At 40.4% G+C, this 26397-nt stretch overlaps 1 protein-coding gene across 5 annotated transcripts in view; it reads left to right on the top strand.

Annotated features, from left to right (window-relative positions):
- Positions 1 to 475: 475 nt before the first annotated feature.
- iws1 (interacts with SUPT6H, CTD assembly factor 1) overlaps positions 476 to 26397 on the top strand; it is a 57851-nt gene continuing 31929 nt past the window's right edge. For 4 of the 5 annotated variants that reach the window (XM_043701892.2, XM_043701889.2, XM_043701893.2 and 1 more), the window contains exons 1-6: positions 476 to 633; positions 15168 to 15283; positions 17188 to 17551; positions 18937 to 18996; positions 19455 to 20079; positions 25182 to 25248. In XM_043701892.2, the coding sequence (XP_043557827.1) occupies positions 597 to 633; positions 15168 to 15283; positions 17188 to 17551; positions 18937 to 18996; positions 19455 to 20079; positions 25182 to 25248 (1269 nt within the window). In that variant the 5' untranslated portion in view covers positions 476 to 596. The remainder of the gene's footprint in view (positions 634 to 15167; positions 15284 to 17187; positions 17552 to 18936; positions 18997 to 19454; positions 20080 to 25181; positions 25249 to 26397) is intronic. The other variant, XM_043701890.2, reaches the window with a different exon arrangement.

The following is a 26397-nucleotide window of genomic DNA, read 5'->3' as shown; positions in this document are numbered from 1 at the left end:
AATGTTCGAGGAGCGCTGGGTATGGAGCTGGGTAGATAAAAGTTTGTTATACTTACAGTTTTTGATGTTTGAGATGGAATTGAAATACTGTTTGTTGAGAGTATGAATTCTCCTGAGGATGTAGTACAGAGTGGGTCCTTTGCAATTCTGAGAGAGTGTGGCCCTCAGCTGAGGCAGGGATGACTGTAGAGAGGTTAGGTGCCGGCGCATTGCTGCAAGCGATAGGAGAGACTAAGACTTAGTGTAAAGGGAACACCTTCTAGAACGGAGATAAGGAGAAACTTCTTCAGCCAGAGAGTGGTTAATCTATGGAATTCATTTCCACCCGAAAGCAGGAGAATGGGGTTAAAATGCCTATCAGCCATAACTGAACGGCGGAGCAGAATCGATGGGCTGAATGGCCTCTGTTTGGAATCTCTTCTCTAACCGCCGGGCCGATCACGTGCTCCGCGACCTCCGGCCGGCTGGCCGGCGGGCATGCGCAGTAATGCTGGATCTGTAGGCCCCAGCGCCGCTTCTAGTTTGGGGAGAGACGCCGGGCGGAAGGTACGCGCTGTCGGGGCTGAGCCGACGCGGGCTATCGTTTGCCCGCGGCCATGGATTTGGAGGATGATTTTTACCCGGACGGAGACGGTAAGGAACAGGATGGGGTGGTGGTGTGTGTTGGTCCGCCAGGACCTGATCTCGGGCCTGGGCGGCTGGTGAGCGCGGAGCCCCGACTTGGCAGGCCCTTCGATCCCCGCCTTGGAATCAGTCTGCTGGGTAGTTCTGCGTCGCTCCCTAAACCAGTCACTTCAATTTATCAACAACACTCTGCGTTTATAGAGCGCCTCGAATGCAACAGAACTCTCCAAGGCGCTTCTATCACAGTGAAACCGACAGCAACATACGAAGACGAATGGGGTTAAAAGGCGAGTGAGAGGAGTAGGGCTGAGGTGAATCTTAGGAGGGAATTTCCAAAACTTGGTATCAAGGGAGTGAAGGCACGCAGTTAATAGCAGAAGCTGACAGATGACTCAGAGGATCATTCACTCGTTGGCCAGTTGTCAGGCTCAAGAGATCCAGAGTCCTGTTTAATGTTGCTGAAACTGGAAAACCCACCCCTGGTTCCTTGAGAAACAAAAATGCTGCTATTCAACTAACCTTGTTGGGCCGAAGGGCCTGTTTCCACAATGTAAATAATCTAATCTAACCAAAACCCACATGGCCTTCCAGCAAGCAACTTTCTTTTAAGTCGCATGCTTGTGTGTTCAAGCCCTGCACCACAGACTGGAGCCATCCAGATTGACATCTCAGTGCAGTGTTAACGAGTCTTGAACTGTCAAGATTTGGAGGTGCCGGTGTTAAACTGGGGTGTACAAAGTTAAAAATCACACAACACCAGATTATCGTCCAACAGGTTTATTTGGAAGCCCTAGCTTTCAGAGTGCTGTTCCTTCATCAGGGCAACCACCTGATGAAGGAGCAGCACTCTGAAAGCTTGTGCTTCCAAATAAACTTGTTGGACTATAACCTGGTGTTGAGTGATTTTTAAGTTGAACTGTCAAAAATGATGTCTTTTGAATGACTTGTTAAATAGCCCTATCTCCCTTCTCACATGGAGGGCAACAATAACACAAAGATAATGTCTACAGAAAATCTGATATAAAAATGAGATGCTGGAGACACCCAGCAGGTCAGGCAGCATTACTGGAGAGAGGAAAATACATTACCATTTTAGACCTTTCGTTAGAACTGGGAGATCTTTGAAGTGTTATTTGGCGTTTGTAAAGCTAATGTAAGGTCTGTGATAGGATGACCGGTGGAACGATCAAGTGACAAAAGGGATGATGGTGTAAGACAAAAATGGATAATCATGGGACAGGTTTGGAGATGGGCCAGGGGAGTGCAAAACAAAAAGACATCGACAGAAGTCATGGTGGGAAGGAAAGGATGAAAATCTGCCAAAGTACACGTGGTGTGTGAATGGGAGTGTGACAGATGAATGGCAGATAAATCTCAGCTGTGCATTGCATCATACCAACTGAAGGGAATCTATACCCTAAATCCAAACAGCAACCCCGCACCTTCTTTATTCTCAGTGGCTCTGGTCTTCCGTTGTCAATATCTTCTCTCTGCAAAGAAAAATGTGATTAATGCGTTTTAAGAGTAGGCTGCAAGGTAGCGTGTACATCAATGGACTGTGGATCTAAACTTGCATCAAAGTTATTTCCAACAATGTTAGCTAAGGACAGAAATGTTCAACATTTCAAGTAGGAAGCAACTGGTCCTTCTTGTCATGCTTGTGCACCAAAATGAATTGTTAAGCAAAAAGGTTATCCAGTCTGCAACTGAATTCCCTTGTGTTGCTTCATGAACATCAACACAGTGTGGACAAAGTTAGAATATGTACAAGACCAAGGATTATGTCTCTAGCACTGTACAGTGGCTACAATCATAGTATATGGATATTGGTGGCGAAACCAGTGTTTGTAGTGCTTGAGAAGGTGGTAGTGAACTGCTGTAGTCCACTAACGAATGAGTTTGGTACATTCAAAGTCTGTTTGGAAGAGAATTCCAGCATTTTGACGCAATGGAACTGAGTAACAGTGATATGGTTACAAGTCAAGGTGGTTGTGGGTTGGTGGCGAGCTTGCATATGATGTTGCTCCCACACATCTGCTACCCTTGTTCTTCTAGCTGGTAGGGGTTGTATGTTTGGAAGGTGTTGTCGAAACAGTCTTTGGTAAATTAAGGCAGTGCATTTTGTAAATAGCAGACGTGGCGTTATTGAATTTTGAAGGTGGTGGCTGGGCACCAATCAAGCTGACTGTTTTTACATTGGAGAAAGTGAGGACTGCAGATGCTGGTGATAAAACTGTCAAAAAGTGTGGTGCTGGAAAAGCACAGCTGGTCAGGCAGCTTCCGTGGAGCAGGATAGTTGACGTTTCTAGCATAAGCTCTTAATCAGGAATGTTCCTGATGAAGAGCTATTGCTTTAAAAGTCGACTCCTGCTCCTTGGATGGTACCCAACCAGTGCGCTTTTCCAGCACCACAATTTTGGACTGTTTTATCTTGGATGGTGTCAAGCTTCTTGAATGATGTTTGAAGTGCATCCATCCAGTCAATTGGAGAGCATTCCATCAAATTCCTGATTTGCTCCTTGTAGATGAGGGACAAGCTCTTCAGGAATTTCTTCTTGCAGAATTCCCAATCTTAGGTCTGCTCTTGTAGCATAATATTAATATTGCTGATTTAGTTTTGCTCAGTGGTGACCTCAGGATGTTAAGAATGGGGGTTTTAGCAATGCTAATGCCATTGAATATCAAGAAGATATAGTTAGATTCTGTCTTTTTGGAAATGCTTAGTACCTGGACCTTGTTACATGAATATTATTTAGTTTTCATATTGTATGGGATGGTGCCAGAAGCAGAGGAATAGTTTTTCGATATAGTAGGTTTATAGATGATAATATTAGAGATGTGGACCATAGTGTTGCAAAGGAAATGGTCAACACCAATTTAAAAGTAATTAATAATGTGACATTATTCAAAGATGTGGAGTTTTCTCCTGTCCAATATTTAACCCATTGACCATCGTTTATCTTGTTTATGGGAGTTTGCTCAATGCAAATTGATTGCACCTATGTAGAGGTGTGTCAGCACTTCAAAAGGACTTCATTGTTCTCACCCTCACCCCTCGCATGAGGCGTGATGATCCTCGCGTTAAACTTACTACCATTAATGAATGAACAGCCTATGGTCCTTTGGACCTGTGATGGATTTCACTTTTATCATCTAAGATATTTTGGGATGTCCTGAGATTGTGATAAACAAATAGATAAACTATTGTTTTTTAAATAAGATTCCTGCTTCTGTTCTGTTGCAGACTTTCCTACCCTTTGACCATTAATTTTCAGGCTTAAGCAAAAATAGTTTCTCCTCCAGCAAAAAGTCTACCCTTCTGATTCTTTTACTGAACTTGGTTTATTGTCTGTTATCAGCATTGCTTTAAAGTCCTGCAAATATACCCAGTTCAGGATTACTTTGTCTGTCAACATTGGGTTATGGTCTTCTTACACTACATCATTATAATTTTTGTGACATCTCAACTCCAGGGAAAGCCCTCCAGTGCATGTCATAGAGTCATAGACATGTACAGCATGGAAACAGACCCTTCGGTCCAACCTGTCCATGCCGATCAGATATCCCAACCCAATCTAGTCCCACCTGCCAGCACCCGGCCCATATCCCTCCAAACCCTTCCTATTCATATACCCATCCAAATGCCTCTTAAATGTTGCAATTGTACCAGCCTCCACCACATCCTCTGGCAGCTCATTTCATGCACATACCACCCTCTGCGTGAAAAAGTTGCCCCTTAGGTCTCTTTTATATCTTTCCCCTCTCACCCTAAACCTATGCCCTCTAGTTCTGGACTCCCCGACCCCAGGGAAAAGACTTTGTCTATTTATCCTATCCATGCCCCTCATAATTTTGTAAACCTCTATAAGGTCACCCCTCAGCCTCCGATGCTCCAGGGAAAACAGCCCCAGCCTGTTCAGCCTCTCCCTGTAGCTCAATTCCTCCAACCCTGGCAACATTCTTGTAAATCTTTTCTGAACGCTTTCAACTTTCACAATATCTTTCCGATAGGAAGGAGACCAGAATTGCACGCAATATTCCAACAGTGGCCTAACCAATGTCCTATACAGCCGCAACATAACCTCCCAACTCCTTTACTCAATACTCTAACCAATAAAGTAAAGCATACCAAACGCCTTCTTCACTATCCTATCTACCTGCGACTCCACTTTCAAGGAGCTATGAACCTGTACTCCAAGGTCTCTTTGTTCAGGAACACTCCCTAGGACATTACCATTAAATGTATAAGTCCTGCTAAGATTTTCTTTCCCAAAATGTAGCACCTCGCATTTATCTGAATTAAACTCCATCTGTCACTTCTCAGCCCATTGGCCCATCTGGTCCAGATCCTGTTGTAATTTGAGGTAACCCTCTTCACTGTCCACTATACTTCCAATTTTGGTGTTATCTGCAAACTTATTAAGTGTACCTCTTATGCTCGCATCCAAATCATTTATGTAAATGACAAAAAGTAGAGGACCCAGCACCGATCCTTGTGGCACTCCACTGGTCACAGGCCTCCAGTCTGAAAAACAACCCTCCACCAAAACCCTCTGTCTTCTACCTTTGAGCCAGTTCTGTATCCAAATGGCTAGTTCTCTCTGTATTCCATGAGATCTAACCTTGCTAATCAGTCTCCCATGGGGAACCTTGTCGAACGCCTTACTGAAGTTCATAAAGATCACATCTATTGCTCTGTCCTCATCAATCTTCTTTGTTACTTCTTCAAAAAACTCAATCAAGTTTGTGAAACATGATTTCCCACGCACAAAGCCATGTTGACTATCCCGAATCAGTCCTTGCCTTTCCAAATACATGTACATCCTGTCCCTCAGGATTCCCTCCAACTACTTGCCCACCACCGAGGTCAGGCTCAGCGGTCTGTAGTTTCCTGGCTTGTCTTTACCGCCCTTAAGCAGTGACACCACGTTTGCCAACCTCCAATCTTCTGGCACCTCACCTGTGACTATCGATGATACAAATATCTCAGCAAGAGGCCCAGCAATCACTTCTCTAGCTTCCCACAGAGTTCTCGGGTACACCTGATCAGGTCCTGGGGATTTATCCACCTTTAACCGTTTCAAGACATTCAGCACTTCCTCCTCTGTAATCTGGACATTTTGCAAGATGTCACCATCTATTTCCCTGCAGTCTATATCTTCCATATCCTTTTCCACAGTAAATACTGATGCAAAATATTCATTTAGTATCTCCCCCATTTTCTGTGGCTCCACACAAAAGCCGCCTTGCTGATCTTTGAGGGGCCCTATTCTCTCCCTCGTTACCCTTTTGTCCTTAATATTTGGATTCTCCTTAATTCTATTTGCCAAAGCTGTCTCGTCCCCATTTTGCCCTCCAATTTCCCTTTTAAATATACCCCTACTTTCTTTATACTCTTCTAAGGATTCTCTCGATCTGTCTATATGCTTCCTTCTTTTTCTTAACCAAACCCTCAATTTCTTTTGTCATCCAGCATTCCCTATACCTACCAGCCTTCCCTTCCATCCTGACAGGAATATCCTTTTTCTGAATTCTTGTTATCTCATTTCTGAAGACTTCCCATTTTCCAGCCGTGTAATGTAATTACATTCCTGACCATCTAATAGATTGTTCCAGTCAGGAAGACATTTGTGTTATGGAAATCTCCAGATCTGAGTGATGTCATTATTGGATTCCCAGAACTTATAGACCATGTGTTGATTAAAATTGCTTTCATCAAGATATGAAAATTGTCTGAAGGATTTATAAGGGAGAAAAAGCAAACTTCTAGTATTGTAATCAATGGTTTATTAAATAGTCTGAAATGAAATTTGATTCAGCTAACCTGGCATTTTTTACATGCTTGTAATTAGGGCATAATTTTTAATGGAAGGAGTAGCTCTCAGTTGGCTAATAGCACCAGGCTGTTCATTGAGGATAAACTACACAGACTTGAATAAATAACAGTGAAGGCAACCAGATCACAAGATAAAACTTTTATAAAATGCAGCAATTTCTGGTTAATGAAATTAAAGCTACCTTTTAGTTAAGTCAGAAATTTTTTTCACATGCCAAGGAAGAGCATTTTATAACTGCGGGTCTGACCTGAGTAGAAACAATAGAGGCCTAAGGTGTTATTGATCAGGTTTTTAAGAAGGCTTTTGAAGGTGGAGAATTTAGAAAGGGGAGATTATACAACTGATTATCAAGAGTTTAGGCCTCACTAAAGCAGACATTGAAGTCTTAATGTACTACATTGTGTGGTGTGTGAGAAACTGAAAAGGTTCATAATATTTCATGACGATTTGTTTACATGGAGCTTTGTGTAGGCATTCAGAAAATGATACTCTATGCTGTAATCATGTTTTGGTGGCATGAGGCCAATTTTATGTAGATGGTGATCTTTGTGACAACGATCAATTTGGTTGGCTGTAATAAGCAATAATATAGGCCTCACACTGAGTGGTTGCAGCTCATTTGCTTGTGTGCAGCTATGAATAGGTAATTCATTGTTACTAGTTTCCTAGCTTGTAAGCCCCTTTTTAATAACTTTAATTCAACACTTGTTTTTCCTTGTGGTGATCACATCCTCCACTTGTGTTTCCTCTGTATTCCTGTGAAAACACACTTGTGAATTCTGCTCAAATTATTCTTGCACTCTTATTATTTCTCTCACATCATTTCTTAAACTTCATCTTTCCATTTTAAGCTAGAGTGTTTCTTTGACAATCTTTTGCATTTATCTGTTTTGAGAGAATGATGCTCAGTCTCATCATTATTCTCCACTAAATTATTCCTTTATGGACAAAAAAAACAGAGAACTGTGTGAAGGCTGAAAATCAGTAAAGAAAACTGAAATTGCTAGAAAATCTCAAAACGCTTGGCAACATCTGTGGAGAGAAAGCAGGGTGAATGTTTCAGGTCCCGTAACCCTTCTTCAGCACTGATCATGGCTTGGAGAAGGTTGGTATATACGCTGAAGATGGGGTGGGAAGTGGGAGAAGTAAATTCTAAATGGAGATGGAACCCAGAGAGAGAGAAAAACACTTGGGTAGACAAAGGAATGGATAAGGTTAGCCTCAGAAAATCAATAGCTGCTACTGCTTGTGGTCTGATGTGTGGGAGTTGGGGTAAGGACATTAGGGAAGGTACCAAGGCCCTAAAATTGTTGAACTCTATTGACTGCTGAAGGCTGCAGGGTTCCCAAACGGAAAATGAAATGTTGTTTTTCCAGCTTGCACTGAGCTTAGCAAGCCTGAGACAGAGATATTGGCCAGCAAACATGGTGAAAGATTGAAGTGGCAGGCAACAGGAAGTTTAGACTCATTTTAGCAGATAGAATGTAGGTGTTCTGAGAAATGGTCACCCAGTCTGTGTTTTGTTTCCCAATGTAGAGAAGAGCAAATTGTGAGCAGCGAATACGATCGAGTGAAGTGCAGGTGAATCAATGTTTCACCTGGAAGATGTCTGGTGCCTTGGATAGTGAGGATGCTATCAGGCAGACATTGCACCTTTTGCAATTATGTGGGAAGGTGTCATGGGGCTGGCGGGAGATGCTGTGAATGGGTAATAAATGGACCAAGATGTTTTGAAGGGGCGGTTCCTGTGGAAGGCTGACAGGGGATGAAGGGGGACATAGGTCTAGTGCTGTCATCCCATTGGAGGTGATGGAGGTGGCGACTAATGATCCTTTGGATGTAGATACTGGTGGAATAGTAAGTGAGAACCCTGTCGCTGTTGTGAAAGGGAAGAGAAGCGGTGAGGGTTGAAGTGCAGGAGATGGGTTAGACATGACTGAGGGCCCTGTCAACCATGATGGTGTGGAATCCTTGGTTGAAGATGGACGTTTTAGAGGCCCCATTGTCAAACTGGCATCATTGGTGCAGATATGATGAGACTGAGAAACTGGGAGAATGGAATAGAATCTTTACAAGAAGCTGGGTGTGAGGATGTATAGTCAAAGTGAATGTGGGAGTCGGTGGGTTTGTAGTGGATATTGGTGGCCAGCCTATTCCCAGAAATGGAAGCAGAGACGCTGAGGAAAGGAAGGAAGGAGTCCGAGATGGACCATGTGCAGGTGAGAGCAGGGTGGAAATTGGAAGCAAAATTGATGAAAATTTTCCAAATTTGGATGTGAGAGAGGAAAGCAGCACCGATGATATCATTAATGTATCAGAGAAAGATTTATAGTGAGGGACGCGTTGGATTGGAAAAAGGAATATTCCACATACCCCACAAAGAGGCATAACGAGGCTCTTCTTGGTACCAATGGCCACCACTTTGTCCTGAAGAAAGTAAAAGGAGTTAAAGGAGAAATTGTTCAAAGTGAGGATGAGCTCAGCCAGGTGGTGGATGGGAATGTTTCAGACCTTTACCAGGAAGAAGTGGAGAGCCCAGAGACCATCCTGATGAGAGATGGGTGTGTGAGGGGATTGCGTGTCCGTAGTGAAGAGGTGGCTGGAGCTCACGAACTGGAAATCCTGCAACTGATCTGAAACATCAGAAGAATCACAGATGTAGGTGGAAAGGGATTGGACAAGGGGTGAAAAAATCCAATGTCTTGCTTTCAAAATCTAAGGAATTTTGGCAGGTTATGACCAATGCATGTATTAGCTCAGCGGCCATTTTGTTTTAAGACGGTAGGATGCAGGCCATCTTGTCATGGGGACTTCTCAGCTTTTAGGTGTGATGGTTTTCAGAACTTATTTTTCCCTGTTGCTTGTGATCGTTTTACCTATCTCCTTCTTTTTCATCTCTGATTTTGTCTCTCTTGGAGAAATGTCTGCATCCTCTACGGTGAAGGAAAATACAAAATACCTGTTGAACGTCGCCACCATTTCCTTCAAGAACAGAAATTGTTGGCAAAATTCAATAAGTCAGACATCTGTGGAAAGAAGACAGAGTCTATGTTTTGAATCCAGTGACTCTTCTTCAGAACTGATAGCAGCTAGTAAAAGTTGGTATTTATGGTGAAGACGAAATTGGAGGGAGAGGTGATGGAGGCAGAGGTGAGCAGATAGGTAGAGACAGAGCCAAGAGAGAGAAATATGGAAGAGATAGGTAAGCAATTGGATTATGAATGGCATGCCAGGACACAAGAGAAGCTGAATAAGTGATAACCACAGTTGAGAGTAGCAGAGAATAGGTAGTCTGTGCTGAAAGCAGGCCATGTAATGTGTCAACAGGTCTGAGAGGGGTAAAAATGGTTGGTTGTGCTTAAAAAAAACATGTCATAAAGGGACTGAGAGTGATGGATAAATAGCGTAGGAGGATGGAATCAGGCTCTAAAGTTATTGAACTCAGTGTTGAATCCCAAGTGAAACTGTGGCAGACCTGCCACAGAAATGTTGGGGTAAAAGATGTTGAAGTAGCAGGTGACTGGAGGCTCTGAGTCAATTTTACAGACAGAACGTAAGTGTTCTGCAAGGCAGTCATCCATTCTATGTTTCATCTCCCCCAATTTGGAGGAGACCACACTGTGAACAGCAAATACGGTAGACTAGAAGTGCGAAGTACAGATAAATTGCTGCTTCACCTGGAGCATGGTTTTCTGATTTCATTTTCCAAACTTGTGCTCTAGAAGGCCAAGCTTTAATTGCTCTTTTCCTGTTTGCTTACTTGTATGAATTCTTACTGTCTGTTGTATTACTAACTAGCATTCTCTTATACTCTGCTCTGTCTTTATTAGCTTTTCAGTTCATCTTTTCTTATTGTTAAACATCTGGTTAGGGTAGCACTAGGAGCCAACTTTCTTTTTGTCTTAGAGTGATGGGAAGACTGGGATTGGGAGGCTGCACGGAAAATGGGATGAGAAAGAGGGAGGCTTCTTTTTGCACTGCACTGTATAGAGATGGTATTCATTGGAAACTCAGCTGAACACAGTATTTTCCATAGTAAAATTCAATTTGTATTTTAAAATTCTGCATCACCACTGCTCACGATTTAATAAGCAAGAGACATAGCACGATTTAAAGATATAGTCTCAACAGTAAATTTGGCATGACTTGGTTATTCAAATTATTATCAATGTGCACAATTGTGTACAATGATGTAAAATATTTATTCGTCGAGTGAAAATCCTTCCCCTCGTCACAAAGTCACTTAAGTATAGTGGAGGTCTCCTCTCATGATTGGGATATCGTCTAACATAAGGAGTGGTCTCATCTAACTCATATTATTCATCTGATATGTTACTGTGAATATCAGGTTTAATGCTTCTGACTGGAGTTTTCAGTGCTTTGAAGAACGACATGTTTCCATGTGATTGGTGAATCACACTTAACAGTGATCTTTGATTCCTTTATATTGGACCTAATAAAATGGTCGAATGTCATAATGAGTTTGCTTTCAACACGATCATCACATTTTACAAACAATGTCTCCTGCCTTTCTTAGTGTAGCTCTGAATGTCATGTTTCACTTTATATTTACTTGCAATTGATCCTTCTGTTCCTAATCGCATTTGCTTATATGTGATCATTAGATCTGTGGGTAGCTCAGGAAGATGTGTGTACACCAGATGTGCAAATATGAGTTTAGCCAGAGGCTTTTGAATAATTAGCTGAGGAGATGCTGTATATTTGCAAAGAGAATACAGCCCTTGCGTCTATAACTTCACCTACAGTGTACGTTTCACTTTCTTTCCTTCTAAACCCATCCAGATGCCTTTTAAATGCTGTATTGATAATGTGGCCAAACGGGTTTAATATGAACTGGCAAAGCATTCCTCCATATGCCGATGATAGATGTTAAGATCAGGAACATGGCCAGCTGTGTGACAGAAACTAAATTGGAGATTTACCCTGACTACCGAGCTTCAGGCTTCAATACGCATGTGAAAGTGTATGCATTAAAAAGCGACCCAGATTCTGTTTTGGCCAGTTGGCTGCATTTTCTTTACACAGCCTCCTGGGGCAGGGAATTTCAAAGATTCACTACCCTCTGAATGAGGAAAATCCTCATAGAATCATTGTAGAATCTGTGGTGTATGGAAGCAAGCCATTTGGCAAATTGGGTCCACACTGCCCTTCTGAAGGACATACCACCCCATCCCATCCACTCCCAGTAACCCTATATTTCACACGGCTACTCCACTTAGCTTGCACATCTTGGGCACTATAGGTAATTAGCATGGCCAAGCCACCTAATTTGAACGTCTTTGGACTGGGAGGAAGCTGGAGTACCCGGAGGAAAACCACGCAGATATGAGGCGAATATGCAAACGTCGCAAAGACAGTTACCCAAAATGGAATCGAACCCAGGTGCCTGGCACCGTGAGGCAACAGTGCTAACCACTGAGCCACTGTGCTGCCCTCAGCATTAAGCTGACTTGCCACTATCCTGAGGTTATACCCTAGCTAACCAGTTGAGAATGATCAGTTTATTCTTGTCTGCTATCTTATTAACCAATTTAAGTAAATCATATCCACTGGTTTAACTTTGTGTGTGCTATGATTAACAGCCTGAAAAGACTCAGAGTTTGTCGAACATTATTTTCCTTTTGTAACCCACCTCGACAGTGCCTAATATTGCCATTCATTTAGAAATGTTCAGTTGTCACACCTTTATAATGGATTCTAGCATTTTCCCTACTGTGTATGCCAAGCCAACAAGTCTTTCAATCGCTGTACTTCCTCTTCCTCTTTTCTTAAATTGTGAGGTTACGTTAGCTACCTTCTCGACAGCAGGAACCTTTCCAGAATCTGTAGAATCAAACAAAATAATCACAATGCATTCACTGTCTCTATCGCTACTTAGTTTAATACTGAGGTTAAGCTCATCTGGTCCAAGAGATGTGCTACCTCTTACTAATATTAATTCCTATAATCCTTCAGTTACGGAAGTTCCTTGGTCACCCAATATTTCTGGGAGATATTCTCTACCTTATTCCATAAAGACAAGTGCAGAGTAACTGTTTTAGTTTCTCTGCCATTTCCCTTGGTTTCCAGTATTGTTTAACTTGCCCCACAATTATCTTTGCCCAAGCAATAAAGGTTTTTATTATCCCCCTTAATGTTTCTCACTAACTTGCATTCATATTGTCTTTCTCCTTCCCTTATCAGCTTCTTGGCCTTTTTTGTTGAGCCCTACATTGCTCCCAATGCTTAGACCTGCCACTTATTCTGGCATTTTTATAAGCCACTTCTTCTGACGCAATGCAATCGTTAACTTGTTTCATTGACCATAGTTAAGTTACCTCACACTTTTGAGTGTTTGTGTCTTATAGAAATGTTTATCATAAAATCTTTTTGTGGATTTTCCCAACCGACCAAAATTAAATTGCCCTTTTGCTTCTTTTGCTCAAATTTCAGATCCTAGTTTCAAAATGAACTGCATTGTATTCAACTTTGTAAAATTCTGGCACCATATGATTACTATTTCTCAAAGGCTCCTTTACAGCAGTTATTAATTCACTCTTTTTCATTACACTACACCTCATTCAAGGTAGCCCAATTTCTAGTTGGCTCCTCAACTTGCTATTATAGAAAGCCAACTCATAGATACTCCAGGAATTCATCCTACACAGCATGTGGTGCTGACTTGGTTAATCCAGTCAACATACAAGTTGCTCATAATTACTGTATTACCCATATTTGTCTGGACTGCATGCAAAACAATTTCTTTTCATTGTATCTCAGTACATGTGACAATAACAAATCAAATTAAATCAAAAACATGCACCTCTCATTTCATGATTTGTAGCATGTCGAACGTTTGTACTACAGTTTGGTGTGCTGCAAAAATCTCTAACCAATGTTTGTTTCCCTTTACTGTTTTGGAGATCCACTCAAACTAATTCTATGTTTTGATCTGCCAATTGAAAATCTTTTCTTTCTAATCTATAATGTCGTCCCATTATGAGGAATGCTACCCTACCTACTTTCTTCTTGTCTATCCCTCCTAAATGCAGAATAACTTTTTGATATTTAGTTCTCGATATCTTCCACCTTATAAGCACAGCTTTGTAATGGTATTTAAATCATATCCATTTACCTCAATATATGCACTTAAATCGTCGCAAATGTCCTGGATATCAAGCTACTCTGAATTGCCAGTGGTAAGTATAGCTCTCCTATGATGAAATTGAAACAGTATGCATTACTTCCAGTGTGGTCTCAGCAATGCCCTATATAATTGTAATGTGGAGGTGCCAGTGTTGGACTGAGGTGGACAAAGTTAAAAATCACACAACACCAGGTTATAGACCAACAGGTTTATTTGGAAGTACTAGTTGTTGGAGTGCTGCTCAGGTAGCTGTGGAGGTGTGTCTTATGAGCCTGCTATTGATGTTGTATCAAGACTTCCCTGCTTTTATGTTTTCCAAACCCTTGCAGTAAAGGCCAACATTCTATTTGCTTTCCTCATCATTTGTTGTTTCTGCATGCTAACTTGTTGTGATGCATGCATGAAGACACCGTGATTCCCCTGCCCTCCAATACTGTGATGTCTTTTTCCATTTAAGTACTTATGTATTCTTCCTGCCAAAGTAACCTCACATTTTCCACATCATGCTCCAACTGCCAAACTTTACTCGCTTCAGTTAACTTAGCCACATGCCTTTTGAAGACTTTTTGTGTCTTCCTCAGAGCTTTCATTCCTCCTTATCTTTGTACCTCAGAAAATTTATCTACAATTGCACAGTATTTTCAGCCAAGCCATGAATGTTGATCCCAAGATGAGGGGTTTGTCGTATGAAGAGAGATTGAACAGTTTAGACTTATGCTGTCTGGAATCTAGAAGAATGAGGGGAGATCAAATTGAGGTATTCAAAATGAAAAAGATATGGATAAAATAGACATGGACTGGATGCTTTCTCTTGTGGGGCATTCTAGGATGAGGGGATATAATTTTAGAATAAGGGTAACAAATTTAAAACAGAGTTAAGGAGAAACTACTTCTCCCAAAGGGTTGTGAATCTGTGGAATAAGCTTCCCCAAAGTGTGGTGGATGCTGGGATAGTGAGTAAATTTGCGGAGGAGTTAGACAGATTTTTAATTGGAAATGTGTTGAAGGGATATAGAGAGAAGTAGGGAAGTGAGGAGCATATAAGCCATGATCAAATGGCAGAGCAGACTCGATGGGCCAAATAGCCTAATTCTGCTCCTATATCTTATGGACTTATGACCTTATTAATATATATAGTAAATCTCTCCAACCCCAGTCCAGTGTGCTTAAGGAGCGCACATTCTGGGTTTTGGAATTTTCTGGATTGCAGAACAGCTAACTACAATTGAAATTCTATTTTAAATAACCAACTTGCCTTCTTCCGTTAAACATCTTGTTTTTCTCTCTCCTTCCTGTAGACTTCAAACTAAAACAGCCAAAAGCTATCACTCTTTATTTTTAGAAGCTGTAATTCCTTTCCATTCTAAAGCTCTAATTTACCCTTTGTAAGTCTAATAGAATGTAGTAAAAGAGCAAACAAACTTTTAGATTAAGATATTTTAAATTACATCACAGTCAGCAAAATATATTTTTGTGTGTAGTCACCTGCCAAAATACTGTGATGGTGGCATGCATTTGCAGCAGTGACATGGCACTGAGTATTGATTTACTTCAAATAGATGATGGTGGTGCAACGCCGGTACAGGATGAACATAATTCAGACTCAGATGATCAGGAGGAATTGACTGAACACCGTGCTGCATCTGAAGTCAGCAGTGTGGATCATCACTCTGAGGTAAGGGTCTCATTTATCATTCTGGTCCTCCTTCCATAGAATTGACCCCGTAGTCAGCCAGTCAAGACGAATAGCTGTAGACTTCAATGTGTCCGAAACACATGATTTTACCATATGTCATGAAATATGGTTGGACATTTGTGCCTCTGTTCTCTAGACATAATGAACTACAAATCGTTCTGCTATAACAAGTGTTTTAGATTAGATTAGACTACTTACAGTGTGGAAACAGGCCCTTTGGCCCAACAATTCCACACCGATCCGCCGAAGCGCAACCCACCCATACATTTACCCCTTCACCTAACACTACGGGCAATTTAGCATGACCAATTCACCTGACCTGCACATCTTTGGACTGTGGGAGGAAACCGGAGCACCCGGAGGAAACCCACGCAGACACAGGGAGAATGTGCAAACTCCACACGGTCAGTCGCCTGAGGCGGGAATTGAACCCGGGTCTCTGGCGCTGTGAGGCAGCATGCTAACCACTGTGCCACCGTGCCGCCCAATTTTGTTAACGCAAATTCGCTATAATGCAATTGCCGAACTGGGGACACTGTTTCTAAAGCATGAAGTTTTGAACATGTTGACTGTAACGCAGTTACATTTCCAGTACTTTAAGTGCTGTTTTTAAAGCTTGATTTTTCTGTAAGGTGGGGTTGCAGCAGAATGCAACCATCGTGGATTCTACTGGACAGCAACAATAGCCTCAGTTTCATTTCCCTGCATTTACCTTTTAGTAACAAATACAAGGTGTTCCTGAATTGTTTTCTGCACATTGTTCAATTTTGAGCTGAGATTTCAACCTAACCCTCCTTCATCACAAGGGTCACCTATTACCACCTCCATAATCTTACCTCAATCTCTGTACTACTCCATCGCCTATAAGCTCAGGAGTTTTATAAAAAAAGCTGCCTATATCTGATTCCAGACCAAGTTTTTGTGTCTCTCCTGCTTATTGACCTACTTTGGTTTGTGGGCCACAATACTGCTAATTTAAAATTCTCATCCAAAATTTTAAAACATCATAGTCAACTCCCTTTCTGTCTATGACCAGTTTTTGTTCACTGATTCTGGGACTGCTGTTTATCCCTGTCCTACCCAGTTTCAACCTACAACTGGCTGTTTCACCTTCAGCTGCCCAGGTGCCATACTCTGAAATTTTCTCCCGAAGGCCTTCTCCGTCCTTTTCCTCCCATGCTAAACTTTTGTTCAACCTTCCAAATACCCCCATTTCTGGATCTCTCTCTGTTTTTTGCCTAATTCTACCCTGTTGAAGTATTTGAGATATTTTGTTGTTTAAAAGGCACATTTTTGTGGACATTGCTGTTCACCTAGAGCCTGGAATGCATCTACTTTGTTCCTAAAACTACAATTATTAACTTCAGCTAGTGTTAAGTCCTGCAACCTAGGAGGTTGAAATGACAAACCACATGTCATTTACATTCGAAGGTAAAGATATCTTGATGACATTCTAGACAAGGCTCCAGCTGATATAATATTGAGGCATAAAGAGATTTATCCTTGCGTTATTTTCAATCTCAGTGTGGCTACCTCTGCAGCCTGTCCAATGTTTTGCCATTTCCACTTGTAATTCCTGGCCTTTGTAATGTTTTTTAACCCAGGTTGTATCACGTGGTCCTGATAGAATTTAATCACTTCAGTCCAAATAACTGGAATTTCATCCCTAAATGTGACTCATTCTTCACTACTCTTTCCATCATTCAAAACTTCTAATAATTTTCAAGCTATTTTTTATTATTCACCTTTACTGACTTATAGTTTTGTTTCTCAATTTCTCTTACTGGATATAACTTCACTGTTTAAAAGAAGTTCGTTTTTTAAAAAAAAAGTAAATTTTCAAAGCTCAGTCTCTGAAACTTTTCATATTGCTTCTGTTTCAGGATGAAAGCCATAAAGAAGATCAGAGTGACGTGGAAGACGTTGACCGCCTCAGCCGGCCACAAAGCAGGGAGGACAACCATGTTAGCAGTGATTCAGAGGGTGAAGAACCCAAGAAAGCTCACAGCATTGAGCAATCAGATGATGAAGCAGGTAGTGATAAGGAGAATCACTCCATAAACGAAGACAGTGGTGGAGAGTTAGAAGGGAGCCACGAGAGAATGAATGACACGGACAGTGAAAAGGATGTGAGAGTATCACCAGAGCATAATGAGAGCCGAGGAGTCAGTGATGATGATGGCCCTGCACCTCACAGGGCATCCAACAGCGATGATGAGCAGGATGAGGAAGAAGCGGAGGAAACTGGTATGTACTGATTTAAAGGAAATCTGCCTGCTTTTCAAGAGTTCTTAGAAATAAAAAGGATTAGAAAATGACTTCTGTATTCCATGTGTTCTGGTTCAAGTGTCAAATGAATATCACATTCTACGGTTACTTTCATGTGTTCCCCAATGCAGTTTCCTCTGCACACTAATCCAACTCTCTTGACCAAGTCAGTCCTGTTCCGTATGTCCATTTCATACTCTAACCAATTAAAAAAGGTAAAATGCTATGGATAATAGAAATCTGAAATGAAACCAGAAAAGGCTGAATGGCTCAATAGATCAGACAGGATCTGTGGCGAGAGAATCAAAGTTAACATCTCAGGTTGATGACATTGACATTGATTGGCCTTGTTAGTGCAATTATGAATGCAACAATCAGTGTGATACTTATTGACATTATAATCCACAGTGTGTAAATCCTGCCAGGGACTTTACATCAGTACAGAAATTGCTAGAACAACTCAACAACTCAGAAGAAGAGTTACTGGACCCCAAACATTAATTCTGCTTTCTCTCCACGGATGCTACCAGACCTGTGTTATTCCAACAATTTTGTTTATGTTTTTGTTTCTGATTTCCAGCATCCGCAGTTCTTTGGCTTTTTACTTGACATTAGAAATTGTTTTATTTTAAACTTGTTTGATTTGCCAAGTTCAGATTTAAACTTACACCTCTATCGAGTTAACTGTGGCCATGTTTTAAGAATTAAATGACTCAGTTTTCAGCATCAAGGAACTATTCACGAGTAGTTGATGAGCCCACTGTGGTTTTGTATCTGTGATGAATGCTGGGGGAATAAATATTTAAGATTACAATGGGGAAAAGCTCTTAGTAAACATTCAACAATGTTAAAACCCGTGATAAAATCAAAGATCCGTTATCCTTCAGGTATCTCAGACATTTTCTGCCCTCCAGAGCTTATGACAAGCATATTGAGAAGCCATTTTTGCAGGATATAATTCTGTTATTGCTTGATTTATAATTTCCAGCAAAGATCACAGAATTGAGATGTGGATTGAGAAACCTTGCAGAACTTTTTCATCCCCTCTCAGACTGATTGCAATGGCCAACTATCTCCCCAGTCAAGATTCACTAACCAAGCACAAACCACCAGTGAACACCTGATGGATCTAGGCAGTTGTTGACTAAGTTATGTCTCTAATTACATAGGCATCATTGAAGCTTCAGCTGAAAGAATTGATATGAGAATAAGATATTGGGGGAGGGTCTGTGTGAATGCGTCTTTCAGAGAATATCCATAGACATGATGGACTGATGGATGGTCTCCTTCTGTACTGTCAGATTTCATGAATGACATTTAATGTCCTTTTGTGAAGTTCCTAACACCTAGGTACTCTATTTCAGTGAAGAGGAAGAAACCAGTTCTCTCTGATAGTGAAGATGAAAAAGAAGAACAGAATAAATGTGAGTATTCAACAGTGAATCAAATTAGCTTCAATGAGTTTGTGTGATGCAAGTTTGGTAATGCAGGAAATATAGGCTGGCTCCCATTGTCCCAAAAATATTTGCCTTTCAAATGGAGATCTCTGTTAATGAATACATTGTCAACTGGATTCATCCAAACCCTTGCTTCGATCTGTGTTCATTGCCCTGTTCAGATGTGCCAGTTTTCAGCTGAGAAATCATTATTCCTGAAAGTGATACTAATTGACATCTAACTTTCATTTTTAGATTGTATCAGAAGGTGCAATTAGAACCAGTGATATCTACATCTGAGGGTGAATAAGCTGCCCTTCCATTCTTGAGATGCTGTATTTTTAGAATAGTAGTGGGAGCAGTTATGTGATTGTTATTTCCATATCCTGCAATCAGTGAACCTGATTCAACACACAGATTAAATGTGTTCTCTTTCTTTGTCGCAGCAGCTAAGAAAAGTCGCTTGATGTCAGACAGTGAGGACTCAGACAGTGACTTTTCTCCCACTAAGAAAAAGCACGGTGTTTCGGGTGGGGAGGAATCGGACAGCGATGCTAGTGATTTAAAGAGAAAACGAGCTACCTCGGGTGGTGAAGATTCAGACAATGAACCCGACGTTGCTATAGCAAAGCGCATTGTTTCAGACGATGAATCGGACGATGATGCCGATGTGTCGCGAACCAAGCGAGTAGTCTCTGATGTTGATGACTCAGACAGTGACTCCAACGCCCGTGCAAAAAAGCAGATTGTTTCTGATGCTGAGGATTCTGATAATACCACAAATATTAGGAAAAATCAGACCTTCTCCAATGATGACGATTCAGAGAGCGACACTATACATAAGAAAAAACGTGTTGTATCAGAGGATGAGGACTCCAACTCGGGCAGTGATGCCCCTGCTAAGAAAAAGCATATTCTTTCTGCTGGCGAAGATTCTGATAGCGATGCAGAACCAGAAAAACGAGAATCTAATGGCGTTTTAACTGACAGCGATGAAGATGAGGAGAATAAGGAACCCTCTCAAAAAGCTGAATCTGGTCTCTTTGGCAGTGACAGCGACTCTGAGGATGAGTAAGTGAAAAATGCTTCTAAAGACAATGATCTGAGTATTGTAGATTCAAGGCTACATTTCCCTGCTGATTCACCCCAGTTATTTCATAATCTCATTAAAACCAAGTGGACAAATGGAAGCTTCATAATATGTTCTGTTAAATGATGGAGAATACCCAGCAGTGCAATTCTGTCTTCAGTCCTCCAGAACATAGACTATATAACACTAGGCTGAAGTGGTGGTAAGCATCATCACTTTACAGATCAATCCCTGTATGCCACCAGGATATGGTAGTAGAGCTGTCACTTTATAATCTGGGCTAATTTCCTGTCTTATTACAGACCTGGCACTGGGGATTTGAGAAATTTAGTAAAGTAAAAAGTTTACAACTTAGAAGGAGAACATTTGGTTCATCATGTCTGTGCTAGCCAAAGCAAATAATGTCCAATTAGTTCCACTTCAAGCTCTTAATCTGTGGTCCTACAGCACTTATTTAACTGTGACCAGCGATCCTACCACTGCCACCATTTCAGACTGTGTTCTCCACACCCTTAACTTCCCAGACGGAAAGATTTCTCCTCAATTTCTCTAATACAAGGTAATTGAAATCTATCGCCTTTCTTTGCTCAAGGAGATAAGTTCTTCCTATCCACTCAATTAAGGTTCCTCATAATTTTGTATCTCTTCTATTCCAAACAGCCCCAGCCTATTCAGTTTTTCTCTAAAGCTGGAATTCCCCATTCTTGGCAGCATCTTTACATAGTACCCGGGCGCAAACATATATTTTCTGAAATGTTGTAACCAGAGCTACATGGAGTACTTGTCTTAGTGACCCCTGTCCTCCGTACTTTCTTCCTCCGCTAACAAAGAAAAATGTCCAATGTGGTCTGTTAACCACTTTCTCAACCTTGCTATGTTCAAGGATCTTATGGACATGCACTTCAAAATTTCCACTCTTCTACGCTTAGTATCTCACTATTTATGATGTGCTAATTTTATTCTGTTGGAACCAAACAGCAAGGAAGTGAATCACATTTGAGTGTTCAATTTATAGCATTTTTTAATTGAAGAAAACCATTGACCTCTAAACGGTATGATTTGAAACCCTCTGCTTTGGGCATGCGGTGCAGATCTTTTATAGTTCCAACTTTAACTAAATACCAATTAGCTATTACAAACTTCTAGGTGTCTGTTATTCTATTTATAAGCCATCTTAACCAGTACATAGATTTGGAAGTGTAGCTCACTCCTTAGCTATCAGTTAGTATTGCAAGTTAGTTCTTTTATTGTGTATTTTTGAAACCAAGCCCTCATCCAAACAGGAAATCTGGCAGATCATTTCTTTTGCAATTATTTCGTACCTCTATTCACTTTTTTTGGCTCCATACTGTATATCTGTCCAATTGGGCTTGATGTTGGTAGCTATGTTTGTTGATTTCTGCATTCCAAGAATATTTTTCAGACTTCTGCCTTGAAAAAATGTGTTATACCTTGCTATCGTTTGCGAATTTTTAATTCCCTCTTTTAGATGTTCCTCTAGTTTTTATTGCTTCACTTCTTTTCTATTTCTGATCACAATTCTTGGCTTTCATTCACTGTAGTTTAGCTTTCTTCAGTCAGTAACCTGTCCATTGCTGAACTTTGAAATGTTAGTTGCTCTATTCCTCATTGTTGGCTGTTCAGTTATTTATGACAGTTGAATTATGGTCAAAGACCATATGGTGAATATTCCTACCTTAACCAAAAGTGCACAATTAAACTGTATTTGTCCAGAGGAAGTGTAGTTGTCTCTGATCTGTTCAATTTTCGTAAACATTTGGCTGGTCTTCTCGAAATTATGTTTTTATTCAGCATTTTTAAAATTTTAATTAGTTTATGTCTCGTCATTAGGTAAATTTGTTAGCTTAATAAAATGCTATTTAAAACATTGCTTGCTCTATTTGTGGGACTGGCCAAGTATCACCAGATGGGAAAGTTAACTCACTAATAATGGTAAATTAAAGTTGAGCATTTGATATGTTCTTTACGCAGATGTACTAGTCATAAAAGTTAGTTCCTTTCACTGTGCGTTAGACATAAGAGGACTAAATTGCTTTGATTATAGAGGAAAGCCTAAGGTGTAGTCATTTGTAATGGACTGTTGGAGTAGAGAGCAAATATTTGGGCATATATTTCAAGATCTGTTTAAGATATCATAATGGTGCCATGCACTGTTGTTAGTGGGCTATTGATTGTTATTACGTATGAATCAGTATCTAAAAGAAAAGGAAAATTAAAAAGTGTGGAAAAGCTCACAGAATGAGATCAGTCTAGGTGGTTCATGCAGAGAAATACTGGTGATAAATTAATGGGCCAAATAGATTGTTTCTATAATGTAATTGTTTGTGATTCTGTAATTTATGGGCAGGGAATTTTGAGCAACAAATTTACCGGAGTTCTTTCTGAAAATGATACAACTTGCTGCTAAGATAGAGGTCTTCAAACCATTTGATATCATACTGTGATTAAGCCCCAAGATTGGGTGGTGTTAAAGTGGAGGCAAGTGATCAGACAAGTTGGAAATGAACTAAACCAGAGAAAGCTAAGGATAATTGTGAATTGAGTCATACTGACAAACTCACCCATAGGGCATCACATGGGCCAATGATACAGTCAGTATTGTTTACAATGCCCATAGTTGATTTAGAACTGGATGATATAAACTCAGAAGTGGCCCGAAAAATGAGGGACAGTTGAAACAAACACAAGAAATCTGGACAGATGGGCTGAAGTCAAAAAGAGCAAAGAAATAAATTATGGGGATGCAAACTAGATGGACTAAACGTGTAGCCAAAGACATTTCAAATTGGAACTCGTTATTAGAACAAACATTGGGCATCTGCATCTTTTACAGCACATTAAACTGAATTGCTCTCAACCATGGAATATAATACAGGAGAGAGAGATCTGTGGCAGTGGTCAATAGCCCACTAACAACAGTGCATGGCACCATTATGATATCTTAAACAGATCTTGAAATATATGACCAAAAGGCTAGAGCATAAATGAGAAATAATGTGGTGGACTTTGAAACTGCTGTCCAAGTATCAGACTACTGTTGTAGATTGACTGCGCATTAAAGGATCAGCCAGTTCCTTAATCTAGTGAATTTAATAACTGTTCAATATTTCCAGTTTATACAATTGCAAGGAATTTACACTGGTAACTCTGTGTAACTCACTGATACAATCTCATCGTGGATACGCAATGCAAATCTGGTTACTGAGTTTAAGGTATGACAGCTGTAAGGAGAGAATGAAAATCATGGTGAAAAGCCAGCGACTAGTGTACAAGGATGCACAGGTTTTATTACACCTTCCCTTTTTCCATTCTATCACTCTGCAGGAAATCTGCCTTCCTGCTTTTGCTGTGAACTTGGATAGCTTCACATTTATCCACATTATACTTTATTTTATGGATAAACTGCATTTAACTGTTTGGCTGATGACCATAAGGCAGGTGGTAGGACCATCAGACATAACAGCAAAAGCCTCATTTGTTTATTCAGCCAACAGCTGGAGCTCCAGAGGCAACACTCATCTTCCTCTCATCTCCACAGTGACATTGGCTTTCAAAAATCTTGCACATCAGATGGCAGCCTCGAGTGACTCAGCCTGAGAAAATAGTCATGCGCAATCAAATTTCATGAGAAGGCATGGAACGGATGTTAGGACTCTGATTGGCAAATGCAAAGGGCCTAATTGAAGTTCCATGCTCAATGTTCCTGATACCAATAGACGAATCCAAGCCAGTATGTGCACTTTCATTGTGGATGAGTACGCATGTGCTGCCCTATCCGAACTTTCAGGCACCCATTGTACACCTGTAAAAGAAACCTAGCTGGATCTAATTTCTAAGCAATGAAATGGACAGGAAGATAATCATATTTAATGTGGAAACATTTACAAGATGACTGAATAAGTGTTTGAGTAATATAAATAATTTTGCATTTAAATAGTATTATTTAGATACTCGGGATATCTCAGAAGTACTTCAAAGTTATAGCTGGTGATCCCATACATATTTCCACAGATTTTAAGTTTTTACTGAATTGTAAAATGCTATTTGAGGTTGGCTTCATCTACATGAACTGTAAGTTCAATTACTACAAAAGTTGATTGAAGATGAACGAAAGTAAATCTGTTGATGTCAGTCATTAATGGTGTTCACTTGGCTGTTGCTTTATGTACTTCTCGAGTAGGTTCAATGTTCCTGCATTTCCACAGCATACGTTATTTACTCAGAATTACTTTTTGCAATGTTTCCAACACTATTATTTGATTGAGTATTAATATGGAAGTGGAAACCTACCTAAAAATAATGAACTTAAGTTTTTATAACATTCAGAAATAGATTCTTCTGTAATGCAGTCATTGTTTTGTGGACAACCAATTTAGACACACAACACAGTTCTTGATACTTCTGCAGATCATCAGTTAATCTCTGGTAAATGGATAAACAGTGACAGATTCATCAGGATTTATCCCTCTTCAAATTGTGTCATAAGATATTTAATGTTAGCTTGAGATGTCATACCATGCCTCAGTTTAAAATTTCATCCAAAAGCAGCAGCTAAATTCAATAAGTACGGAGTGAGAGCTATCAGCTTAGATTCTGTGCTTCTACTGGGATGAAAGGCTTGAAACCATATGGTTCAAGGGAATGAAAATGCTGAGTGAAGCTGACACCAAGATCACTTTATGGATCTTTATTTCTGGTGGCAGTATGATGGACAGCCAATCTGTTGTCCTCCGTCTGCCTTTCCTAAATTCTTGATTCTGATTTTCCTGTATAATGTATAATTTGATATGTGCAGGCATTAAAGTGTTTCAATCCAGTGGTGCAAATATATGGCCATACCAGCTGTTCTAGATTCTCCTGTGCAGATTAATTCCAGGGCATCCATACTCCAGTAATTATTTTCAGTGGCAAGTAGCTTGCAAATATGCAGTGATCTGACAGATCATTGAGAAGCATTGGAGATGGTCTGTGAGAAATGTCCCTCAACATAGATAGCACTTTCGTTTGGTGGGACTAATGTCTGAGTAACCTGGTAACCTTTTCCTCTGCTTCCTCTAAACAGGACTGGTGTTGGAAACTTGATAGCTGACATTTTTGGTGAATCGGATGATGAAGGGGAAGAGTTTACAGTACGTATAGTTGGTTTCTAAATACTGTGATTCACCTGATTTATTCTTGCAAGCAAAAACTTGCTGTTGGAATATTCAGCCCTACCAAGAAATGTTTGTTTGGTTCTTCAATAAAGTTGTTGTTGTTCTGAATGTGAAAACTTAGAAAGTTGATAGGCAAAAGGCTTTAGGAAGACTTCCTATACAAATTAATCCTGTCATTCTTTTATTTGCAAAGTTATCAGCTCCATAGTTGTGTATGATCTTTTCAATCTGACATATTGTCTGTCTTTGTAAACCAAATTGCCCCTAATTTACATCAGGAAGATTAAACATCTTCCAGATGCTAATGGTTAGGTTGTTGTATTCTTTTGCCAGTTCCAGCAGCCAGGTATTGCTGCACAATTTGCCCTTGACAGAGGACAGCAGGGAACTTGGACAATACTGGTAGCTGAATGCCTGTGCAGTGTTCATGATTAGGCACTGCTGGCATAGTTTGTCAGGAATTTAGGGGCTACTGTGCAGTTGGGAGGCATTGGTGGTCATGCTTTCAACCTGTCATTGTTTTGTATTGAGTCCTTTTCCTATTATTAGTTACTATTCTCTCCGGTTCCAACCAACTTCTTGTCTGTCTAAATGAGACTTAATACAGTTCCATTGGATCCTTACAACCCAGAAAATAAAACTGGCCTTTCAAATCTGCGAATCCCAGAACCCTTTATACTTGAATAAACTCCTCAATTGTTTTGGCATCTTTATATTCTGAGCCAGTGAATATATAATCTCAACCCTATCTATTAAACTGTGGTCATGAGATTTGTACAGAGTAAGCACTCACAACAGAAAAGGGTCAGGAATAACCTAACATCTAGTAACATGTTTTAGTGGAGTTGATTGAGGAACAGATAATTGCTAGTATATTAGGACAATCTATGAGGTTCAAGTCTTGACAGAAAGACAGCACCTTTTGTAATGATGTAGAACCATACATCAAAGAAGTTTCAGAAATGACAGCCAGACTACTGAGACCCCTCGGAATCCTAGTAGCACACAAACTCACCAACACTCTCAAACAAAAACTAACAAACTTAAAAGATCCAGTACAACCCATGGACAAACCAACGTCATCTACAAAATTCCATGCAAGGACTGCCACAAACACTACCTCGG

This window comes from Chiloscyllium plagiosum, unplaced genomic scaffold (assembly GCF_037043375.1).
Source record: "Chiloscyllium plagiosum isolate Xiang-an unplaced genomic scaffold, Cpla_swu_hap1 HiC_scaffold_13, whole genome shotgun sequence".
Taxonomy (NCBI): Eukaryota; Metazoa; Chordata; class Chondrichthyes; order Orectolobiformes; family Hemiscylliidae; genus Chiloscyllium; species Chiloscyllium plagiosum.
This window is presented reverse-complemented; position numbering and strand designations above follow the sequence as displayed.